At 33.3% G+C, this 12,313-nt stretch overlaps 1 protein-coding gene across 1 annotated transcript; it reads left to right on the top strand.

Annotated features, from left to right (window-relative positions):
• The first annotated feature begins 50 nt into the window (after positions 1-50).
• On the top strand, positions 51-10,380 carry LOC145689308 (uncharacterized). The gene is made up of 2 exons (XM_081763449.1): positions 51-904; positions 10,266-10,380. Exons 1-2 carry the CDS (start codon positions 51-53, stop codon positions 10,378-10,380), a joined length of 969 nt encoding a protein of 322 aa, XP_081619575.1.
• Positions 10,381-12,313: the final 1,933 nt, after the last annotated feature.

Genomic DNA, 12,313 nt, shown 5'->3' with positions numbered 1-12,313 from the left:
AAGAAAAGACGAATACAAGGGAATTAGTTTTTTCAGTGGAACAAGCAATTATGGACATAAAAGAAGAGGAAGAAAGGAACACGATAAGAAGAAAAGCTGCTGCTATAGTGAGGCAGAATATGAACAAACAAATAGGGAATCTTACAAAAGAAGAGAAAGAAGGATTCAAGAGCTTAAGACGAAGGAAAGACATTGTTATACAACAAGCCGATAAAGGAGGAGCAGTAGTAGTAATGGAAGAAAAATGGTACAAAGAGAAATTAGATGAATTATGCGACGAGACATACGAGGTGATAGGTGAGAGAAAAATGAAAGAAGAAGTTAAAGAGGAGATCATAAAGAATGCAAAGAAGGCAGGCTTTAGAAAGTTATTAGATGAAAAAGGAAGAATTCCGGATATGAAAGGATTCCCGAAGATACACAAAAAAGAGGTAAAGTTGAGACCAGTAATGGATTGCAGAAAGAATATTTTTCAACCATTAGAAGAGGAAATAAAGATAATAGCAGAGGAAATAAGGGGAGAACAAGTAAGTAATAGAGTTAAGAATACAGAAGAAGTAAAGAGGATGATAGAGAAAGTAGGAAGAAGAAATGAGAAAACATTGATGTTTAGCGTAGATGTCAAAGCAATGTTTCCCAGCTTAAGAAGGGATTATATTTTGAAGGTATTGGAAGAAGAAATGGAGAATAGAACAGTAAGGAAATGGAAGAAAGATAAAGTGATAAAAGCATTAAAACTGATATGGGAGAACAGTGTGTGTACGATAGGAGAAAAATTAGTGAAAATAAAGGAAGGACTAAGTATAGGATCGAAATTAAGCCCAGTGTTATCAGAAATTGTGATGAATAAATGGGAAGAGAAAGTTAAAGAAGAAGGAGGCGAAAGACTGATTATGTTTTGCAGGTATGTGGATGATTGTTTAGGTATTTGGAAAGGAACGAAGAGACAATTCGAGCAATTTGTGAGAAGGATAGAAGATAAAGAAAAAGGAATAAGCCTGGAGGTAGAATTAGAGGAAGAGGGGAAAATAAACTTTTTAGATATGACAATAAGGAAAGTAGGAGGGAAATTTGAAACAACATGGTATAGAAAACAATGTTCAGCAGGTGTTTATTGCCATAGAAGAAGTGATGTAGATGAAGGAACTAAAAGGAACTTTATTAGAAACATGGAGAGAAGGATAAGAATGATAGACAGTGATGACGAGAAGAGAAAAGAAGACATAGAACAGTTTCACAGTTTATTAATGCAGAATGGATATAGTGAGGATATATTGAAGAAGAATAGCAAGAAAGAAGAGGACAGAAGGCAGAAGGAAGTGAGAGAAGATAGAGAAGAAGAAAAGAAAAGATGGTTCGGGATAGAGAGCATAGGAGAAAAAACGGAAGTCTTAAAAAACTTATTGAGAAAAGGAGGAGTAAGAACGTACAGAAAAGGTAGCAGAAGAATGTTAGATGCATTGCGAACGAGGAAAAGGAAGGTAACAGAGATTCAAATAAGTGATGAAGGGGTTGTATATAGAATTAAATGCAAAGAATGTGATATGAGTTATGTAGGAGAAACAGGAAAGAGGTTACAAGAAAGGATTAAACAGCACAAGGACGACGTTCGATTGAAGAGAGATAGTAACGCTATATATAAACATGTAAGGGAGACAGGACATGAAATAGACTGGGAAGGCGTAGAGGGGCTGGAAAAGGAGAAAAGAAGCATTATAAGAAAATGGAAAGAGGCAGAATGGATAAGAAAGGAAGGAAGCGAGAAACTTATGAATTGGAATAGCGGACTAAATATACATGAGGTATGGAGAAAGATATTGGATAAAACAGAGAAGAAAGAAGAGATTAAAACAGGTGTGTTGAACAACGGATAGACAATTAAAAGTTTATGTTTTTCAAAAGTGAAAGTTATTCATACACAGGTGTGCCAATTAAAAGTTTAGCTCTTAAGTGAAAGCTGATCATTAAAAGTTGCATTTGCATTAATTAAAAATTGTTAAAGGAAAGGACGAATATGATTGGTTGATGGAATACCTCCTCTCACTTTAAGAAGTATATAAGCTGTAATCTTAGAAATTGTATTTCATAATGTGTCTGATGAAGGCAAAGTTAATTTGCCGAAACTGTAACGCTATTATTTATTAGTTAATATATGCTTTGGTCAGAATTTGTCTGTTATTTTATAAATTATTATAAAATTATCCCACCAATTCGCCATGTTTTTATTTCGCGGAAACAGTGTAAATGCCACTGTGATCTCTTACATGTATTGAAAACCAACTACACGATAGGATGTAGTACTTAATTAAACAGTATTTTGAAATTAACGCTTCTTCGTGACGAGCTGTCCTGTGTTCGTTTCCCGGTGGGGGCACTCGGTTGAAAAAAGTGTAAAAAGTTTTTTTCATGTCTGCCATCCTGAATTAGGTTATCCCGGGTTTTCTCATTCACACCAGGCAAATGCCGGGGTGATACCTAACTTATAGGTCCCAGGCTGTTTCCCTCTTTCCCAATCCTTTCTTCCTTTCCTTTCCCGGATAGTGTACCCGCCGAGGGACGTCATCCATCATACATGATTGGATAAATGGCCATAGATATCGAAGGCTCAGAAATCTAAATCCCAAAATTCCTAAATTTACGCTTTAAAAAATAAATGTTCAATTGTAACATTTTAATATTTTTTCGAATTATTAGGGGCCGCGGTGGCTTAGTGGTAGAGCCTTCACCATTGGTCCATGAGGTCACGGGCTCAAACCCTGCTCCCTACAAGTGAACTTTGTGGTGGACAAACACCGTGTGCGTGGGTTTCCTTGGGGTTTTCCCGTTCCCTCCCACTTTCTTTATTCCACCATTTCATTCATTTCTCATCTTCACCGTCTCCTTTAACCTAGCTGGCATAAACGTGGGACGTACAACTCAATTTTTCTTTCGAATTATTGCACTCAAAATACATTCTTATAGTATGTTAGTGTTCGACGGCAAAACGCTTTGCATGTGCATTGTCACCGTCCGAATCACTTTGGTCATTTTGTTGTAGAGGTTGTCACAATTTTGATGTTTGTGTTACTGAACGTTGTTAGTAACACTGAGTATTTGTTATATTGTAAGCTTTCGTTTAAGTGTGAATTTCAAACATGTAATAATCTGATTTAGTGATGTCACTTTTAAACATAGATACAACTTTATGTTGGGTTCATTACACTGTTAATCTGGTGGTATTGTAGATCATTCGAAAGAATTTCCTCTTGTTGATATAAAATTTTCCAACATTTGCTTCAAGAAAATCTTATTAAACAAAATTTATTAATGCTGCAAGTCTCAGTGCGGCCGTGAGTTTCTTAACCGTGTTCGGACTTTCACAGAGGTTACAGCTAGGTCACTGCTAGGGTGAAGCAAGCGTGGCACGTTCCCCGGATGCGTCGTTAGAAGGGCGCTTAGAATGGCAATAGCAATGACTACAGCCTTAAATACATGTTTAACTCTTCCTGTGACAGTTATTTCAGGCTAAAGAAGTTCTAGTAGATAGAAATGTATTAAAAACAATTAATTAAGACGGACCATGACGTAACAAAGACTTTCAAACTTGACCATTTTTGCTATTGGGCACAATAACTTTTCAACTATTTCTTATGGTAACATAATCAAACACTTCGCTGCCACAAAGGCTTGCGTTTTAAACATTTAAGACAATTATTACTATTGCACTAAAATGATTTTATCTCTGCTGAATGGAAAATATATTTGCTTGTATGATTATAATGATGTAGTCACTGTTTATTTCGTTCCATTAGCGATTTCCAATTACAATACAAATACTATCTATAAGAGGATAATTTATTTAGAATGCACTGTAATGTGTTTATGTGATTAATACTAAATATTTCATTCCAATGATAACTTTATAATATTTCAGACACTTTCTATTTAATTTGGGTTTTGGTTTCTTATTTTTAAACTAATACTTGTGTACGAATTATTATTAAACCATTTGAACCCTGTAACGAATGTAATACATTTCTGTAGTTTACATTATTTACATTAGCATAATTACAAATAGAAAAAATATTAGTTTCTTTTAAAATGTGTTTTTTGTGCAATAATACAACTAAATAACACTACGTTAACCAAATTTCGATGTTTCGTAAGGGGAGGGGTGAATTTGTGTTTACCTCGGGTGACACAAACGCTAGTTGCAAGCCTTAGTCTGTATGTGAAGTTCGATTTAACAATTAACACCCTGTACAGAGAGTGAATCTGACATCCAGTATGTATAGTAATATATATATATTGCTACTGGCATTCTGAATACTTGTTATTACTTACATATAACATACACAAAGTAACAAGACTAACAAGGTTTTAAAGAAGCTTTTTGTTGATGTAAGTATTTTTTGTAAATAAAAGATACGAGACCAAAAAGAGTTCGTCTATGTCTAATGAGCTCTGAATTTACATCATGGCCTTCCCTATTATATTTAGGGAATAGACGATGTTGTCCTGTAGCATGTATATATGTTATTTAAACTGGTTCGTTAGAGTACTTTTTTAGTCACTTGTGTATCCACTCACTCGTCTCTGTTGAAACAACTGCACATGCTCATCATCTAGGGATTTTACTAGCTATCATGTAACGATGTTCTCCTTCACCGACTACAATTTCGGTCAACATTGTCAACAATGATTAATAAAGTTATATTAAAAGCTGTATCATACTAACCGTAACAAGAATCCAATAGCAAAGTATAATCTTAGGCATGTAAATATGTTAGCAATTAGAGGCAACAATGATTTCAGAGGATTTTTCATATGTAGAGAACTACAGAACATAGAATGTTACAAAAATGTGTGAGAATATTTCTTAAACAGATTCCTCATATTAAAGTAAGAAAAATAGTTCATATGGACCCGTGCTCAAAAGTAGATATTATCTAAGCTATAGGGTGCCAAAAACGTGAAACAGTATATTTTAAAAGTTAAAAGCTCGACTACTATAAGACCTATTGCAGTATCCAAACATCCATGTTTAAAAATGCTCCAGTACTTGCACACCACTGTTTAGAGAGGTTGTTGAAGAGTAATCAAATACTCCTAAACAGCCTCTCTAAAAATGATTGTGCAAGTGCCGAAGGTTCTGAGAGATGGATATTTGGATAGTTCACATACCAGTTCCTTAGTGATGTCTTGACTGGACTATGATAGGTCCTATAGTAGTGAAACTTTGTACCCTTCAAGTTCGTTTTTTCACGTTTTCAGCACTTTATAACTATGAAAGTAGGCGCTCCCGACTTAAGGTCTATATGAACATTTTCTTATTTTGGTGTCAGGAATCTATTACTAAACTATTGTGACAATTTTTTGTAATATTAATGATTTATCAATGAGACATCCACTGAAATCATCACTGATTTGGAGATGCAAAGGATTTCTGATAGAAAGATTAAAATTTTATTAACTTACTTTGGGAAATGTTGCTAAAACTTAAGCATAATATACAGTATTCATCGATACGAAGTTCACGACATAATTACGTTAGAGTTTCTTACGTCGAACTTGTTTAATACCTCTACACGTCAGAGATAAAATTTACATGTGAGGATAACTGAAAGCAGAGACTCCCGCAGTATCTTTCTTTTCCGAATGTGGACAAACGACTGATACCCAGAGCGCAAAACATTGAGATAAAAACACAGTAGCGAATCCACACATACTTGGGTTCACAAATGAACACAATATCAAACAAAAGGTATTTTATATATCCTTATTAACTACAGTACAATAAACTGTGATAATATTTATTACGGTTTATTGTAGTGTATTTAATTCACGTATAGCTTTTAATACAAATAAAAGTATTTAGTACACTAATAGTATTTAATACATAGTATTTAAAGTAATATAAATATTGTAAGGTTCCCACATGTCTCCACACCATGCTATAACCATGTATCTACTACACGTGCTTCAAGTAAACAAATACATTACAGACAACAGCAACGAAGAGGACATTGTTCATAATCAAAAACATTAGACTACTGACGCAGGGACGAGCACTCAGCAATATTATAATATAAAAGAGGAGAGCACACTTTAAGAAATATCAGTCTCACCCGGCTGATCAAACTACCAACGTCCTAGGGCGCATGGCCATTGGGAACACCTTACTCCTCCAAAGAGACGCATGGTCATTGAGAGTAACCTAACCTACTCGCCCTAAGACGCCTGGTTATTGAGTTCCTTTCACTTGTTTACCTATATAGAGGAAACTTTGCTTATTGTAATATACTTGTATACAAGAGGAACTTTTTTGAAATAAAAGGTGATGGGAAAGTTCAATCTCCCGTGTACCGTATTTTCCTCTACTCTATAGAACAGAGAGAATTTTACAATATATTAAATACAATAATATGTGAGAGTAAATTAGCTTGTTTTGACATCTACTTCGAAGAAGCTATGAAGAGACTGTGTAGATTGTATATTGCAAAAAACAATTTGTCCTAAAATAGATGGAACATAGTAAAAAAAAAAAAAAACACGAAATATTATCACTAATGTCGATGTAAAATTAATGATAAACGAACAATTCCTACACTTATTATAAAACCGAAAAGAGGAAGATGACTGAAAGTCATCTTAAATATGAAAATACTATGTAGATTCTGTATTTCAAAAGCAAACGGTCTTACAATGGATGAAACATAATTAAAACCCACGAAATATTAAGATTAATACAAATGGAAAATCAATAAAAACAAATAAATACTTCAATTATCTCAAAATCCAAAGAGGAAGATTCCTGAAATTCATCCCAAATGTAGAAATGACTATGTGGATTCAACATTCTGAAAGTAAATTGCCCTAAAATGAACGGAATATAGTCAGAAAAGCACGAAACATTAGCATGAATATCAATGGAAAATGAATGACTAGCAAATAATTCCTCCACTTATCTGAAAAACTAAACTAGAGAGATGGCTGAAGTTCAACAGAAATATAAAACAGATGTTTGTAGATTCTACACTTAAAAAGAAGTTGTCCTAAAACTGAATGTAACATAGTAAATAATCACCAAATATGAACATTAAGTCAATAGAAAATCAATGAAAAAGACGAAGTCATTAACATATGTCCACATATCTCAAAAACTATAAATAAAGAGATGGGTAATTGAAAGCTTATTGCAAAAACGTAATGAAGAATTAGAAATGATGTATGACACTTAAGGTAAATATGAATAGAACAGTGTTAAAACTCAACTTGTTTCAGTAAAATCAATAATAATGATAAAATATATGGATCATCTTCGAATTAGCTACGTTCGCCCTACGAGAAGATTACGTGCTTGAAATATATCGCATGTGGATTTGGAATCCCCAAACTCGATTTATTATCCGACATATCTTTTGACCTTATAACGTGACACAGTTTGGTCCTTATGGCAAAATGGATAAGCCCTTATTACATTGAATACATTCATACTGAATTTTCTAATTTTCTTGTTCAATATACCCTGCACTTAGTTGTTTCTTCTTACCTTACTTATGTTTCATATTTTGTATTAATAGTATCGTGATTTTTCGGCAAGCATTCTGTCTTTCAAACAAGTATATTATTAGTAAATATCTCGTAGGCAAAGTAAAAAAATATTATACTGGAATACACAATATAGAGTTTCTGTTACATAGAGACGGTATATCAGTTTCCAGAAACCTAGAGAGTCAGAAGATAGAGAGTGAGACAGAAAAAATATATATTGTTAATTTTCCGTATAGACTTCAATATATAAATCAGTAAATATAGTTATATAAATGCATAATGTTACCTCGAACAAAGTATATTCAGCTGATCCTTTTAGAACACCAAGTTTATATGTTCTCTGTTGAAGCATATCTTTCAGAGAATGAAACGGAAGTTCAATTTGACTAATAGCGAGATAGGAAATCAAGGAAGCAGAATACGCAGCGTATAATACAACGCCTGTGAGATATGTTAGGACATAGACCATCCGAGCAGCTGTTGATTGTGGTGTTACCTCATGACCTAGAATATACATTTACAAATATTACTAACAAATATTAATATTGCAAATATTAATATTACTAAATTAATTAATACTATTACATTAACAAATAAAGTTATGTTTAGTAGTTGTTACTTATGTAGAACAAATATTCACCTTCTTTGTTTAAGGAAAATCGATTTAAAGTTTCTCCGAACGAGTTTTTAAAAATGATTCACACTATTTAGTTTATATATTTCGTAAATAAGTATTTTCCCTAATATATGATATAAGTTATTTCTTATGTAAAATCCGCAAAAGTGTAGTGTTAGGCCAAACATTTTCTAAAACGCCTTATAATTTTGTTTATATATCAGAATAAAATGTTTCGTTAATAATATCTACAACATGTGATTATCGAAAACATAGTGGCATTTCCAAGGAAACGTCGAACATAGCTTCCCTGGAGCAAACAACACTCAGCCGATCCAGTTGAAATTCAGTACACAGTAGGAGATGGGGACTGAAAGGGTACTACTCAGTATAGGTTAAAAGTGGTCAATAAATCTCAAAATACATAATTCATTCGTAAGTGACGTCACTGATATCTGTGATATATTAAAACGTTCCATTTTTTCTACGTTGAACAACAGTAAGGTTTACGCTCAGATTGACGTATATAAGCGAGAAAATATATAAAGAAGAGAAAATAATAATTTATATCAATATCAATATCAGAGCAAATTAGCCTTATTAATTAAGGAGTGTGAATGTGGAGAGTAGAAGTGATCTTACGTATGGTAATTTGGTATTATATTAATTAACAATTTCTATCTTCAACTTTTAATTGTACCTTCATCATTTATTAGGTCTTGTCTCTCTAATTACTCCACACCGATGCTTTCATTAGAATGTTGAGTAAAGATGGGAAAACCTTCTCTCGATAACAGATACCGATCACTGTTTGTTACGGTATGACTATTCACTCATCCGACAAGACAAGATATTGCCGAAAGTTGTTATTGATCTCGGAAACAAACAATCGCGGTTTAGGAATTCGTAAACAAGAAAACAAAACAGCGTTTCTAATATATTTGTTCAATTTGAAAATCGATTACACGATTTCGTGCCTTATATTAAATATTGCAATATCTTTACAATTTTCTACAAAAGAAAAGTAAATGCATTTTCTACTTTTCATTTGATTCATATATAAGTTTACGTAACAAAATTCGCTCCTGGTGTTTCTTGTAGTAGACCAAGTATTACATTATTGCTTTAACAGCAATAAAAAATAGTATTTATTTAATGATAGTAAATAAAATGCAAATAATAGAAACATACTACCGTATGATTTCACGTCACCCCGGCGTCCATGACCAATTGAAAATATCGGTAACCTACTTGAACAGCTAGTGGTGATATCAAACGTCTCTCTGAGTATCATATGTTGCTTTGTTTGTTGTCCGAAGGTTTAAAGACATTTCACCCTATGTTCCTTTAACAATTTAATGGACAACCATTGATAGCATTACCATTAAAATATTTAGTTTCCTTTAATAGTTGAACCACGTCTTCCTGATCATAATTTCGTAGCTTTTAAAGTATTTTTATACTTTGGTTACAAAATACAGGGTGTTTATTTCAAAGCGGCATTACCATAAAATAGATCTTATGTGTGGCTACTGAGTAGTATTGCCTTATTATGGTAAAATATCATAAGAATACTCTCACTAATTACCAACAGTTTCGTTGAAATATTTTCCTACAGAGCAAGAAACTACGAATTATATATATATATATATATATATATATATATATATATATATATATATATATATATATATATATATATATATATATATATATATATATATATATTATTCGTAGTTTCTTGCTCTGTAGGAAAATATTTCAACGAAACTGTATATGTATATAAAAGAACTTTCGTGGAAAGTAGGAGTAGAGCTTCTACAATACGAAATTCGACTGTCCCCTGTTGACGAAGATTAGAAGTATCTAAAGAAGCGACCCACAAATCATGTATATGAATACAGTATGAAAGCAATAATGCCAATTCAATATATACAATAATGCCACTGAAGTTATAATTCGTGCGGATAACGCAATAGAAGCGATGTTGCTTGAGAGCAACACTGCCCCAGTGTTAAGAAAAGATGTCATTTAACCACTCAAAACAGTTTAGACGTTGAAAGAGGCTGTATGACACATTCATAATTCTCAGTGACTTAAGTGGTTCCGTCTCCAGACTCGAGGCGTTAGAAAGTGAATCTTCTGATGTTGAGAGTAAAAACAAAATAACAACACCGCAAGTTTCACATCAACAGAAGGAGATGAAGAGCCTTGTAATTCGAAATCTCTAGTCAAAAAAACATTGTTTCTTAGTCACCTACAATAAAAGAACAAATACAGTATGTTGCATTGATTCAAGACAAAGTAACGAGATCCGGGTTCGATTCCCGGCGGGAGCTTATGTTGCTAGGATTCCACGTTAATCAGTAGGTCCACATCTCATATAGCTTTGCTGCTGAACGAAATAGCAAACCTCAAAATCAATCAATCAATCAAGGCAAAGTAAAAATAATTCTAAAAGGGGAAAAAAGATTGCAAATGATTTTCGTTATTTCCTGAGGAATTGTGATCGAAAGATAATACGGCAACGTATGCCTGTATTAAAGCTCATTTTCGATAACCTTCACAAAGGTAAATCTTGACTGTGATGATTTTGTCTTGTTATTTTGTAATATAATATCTTAAAAAAATGACTGTTTACGAATATGCGGTGGTGATTGACGATATCTCCAAACTTCGTGCTTTATTAACTTATGAAATAATGAATGTAAATAATTTTCCAGGATCTCAACTCAAGGGATTGATTCACATTGAATAACGTACTTTTTATAACACAGATGCTCTTCAGTGGAAAATGATTTTTGATATCAATGTGTAAATTATAATTCTTTAAAATCTATAATATACATCTTTGGAGCAAGGCTCCTTTTACTCAACTTAGGTGTTTGTTTGTCCGAATACTCCTTCGAGACTCCTGAACAATTCTTAACCAAATTTGACATGAGGATTCAACAGCGCGCGCTAAGTGTTGTAAAGGATTGCATGTCCAGATTGGACATACCATTGAGAAATAATCACCGGAAAATGGGATGCCCCTAAACTTAACCTTGAAAGAGGAACTGGCGCGGAAATTAGAATTTTCAGCATTAGAAATAGAACGAAGCCCTTTTTTGGTTTGATCTGTGAACACAAATTTTTCAAAGTCATTATACTTTCCCTGATATGCCAAACTGAACTATTTGTATGTCGTGTTCGTTCACGAAAACAATTGATACACTAAACAATTCTATGAATAATCAATAAAAGTCGATCTTTTAGCTCCAAATTTGCAATTATTGCAAATTTGCAATTATTTGCTATTATTGTATATTTTGATTTCATTGCCAAATTGTTCCTAGATATTTTGTTTTTTCTGATTCTCTCAAGTTTGTTTCTAGATATTGAGCTTACAAACTGTAAAATCAGTGTGTCTTCCGGACATGTTTTGGTGGGGCAGAGCCCCGCCGGAGGTCTGAGAGTGCCCCCCGGATACCAAGTCTATAATATAGTAATAAATAGAATAGTGCTCTGGAATACTAAGTGTGCCCCCCGGAACATTTTTTTCTGAAGGAACGACTGTTTGCAATTGAATAGTGCGTTATGAGCGTACTGGCCAGGATCTGTATCATGAAAATTTAATCAATTCTCAGTCCATGAAACATGTCCTAGTCACGTGTTCTTCGAACCTAGTAAGAAAAGATTTTTATAAAATCGCTTACAAAATTTTAGAAAACCAACCAACTAAGGCACAAAATGGTTATGTACTGTAATCAGCTCTCGAAGTTTTGTTCCAGAAACGATCGAAAGATGGCAGTATAATACAGTTTTACAAATATAATTCACAGCACTTCTTGTTCATGTATTTTGTGTTCTATGGGACTGTCCGAGAGTTGCCAGGTCTACAGATTTATCTGTACATCTACAAATTATTCAAAGCAATGCGGAAAATAAAAACTTCCGTTTCGATGTCATCTACAGGCTTTATCTGTATTATCTTCTAGCTTTTTATTACTGGTTAAAGCAGATAGACATGTTAACTTAAGTTCTCAGATAGAGCAAAATATAGATTTTGCATATGTTAGTGAGATACATTATGCCTCTGAGCAATTATTAGCTATTATTTCACTCCTCTATTTTGGCACTATCTATTAAATATGCCTAGGGGTATACTATCTTGAAATATTA

The sequence above is a fragment of the Thermobia domestica genome, chromosome 7 (genome assembly GCF_964235325.1).
Source record: "Thermobia domestica chromosome 7, izTheDome1.hap1.1, whole genome shotgun sequence".
In the NCBI taxonomy this organism is placed as follows: domain Eukaryota; kingdom Metazoa; phylum Arthropoda; class Insecta; order Zygentoma; family Lepismatidae; genus Thermobia; species Thermobia domestica.
This window is presented reverse-complemented; position numbering and strand designations above follow the sequence as displayed.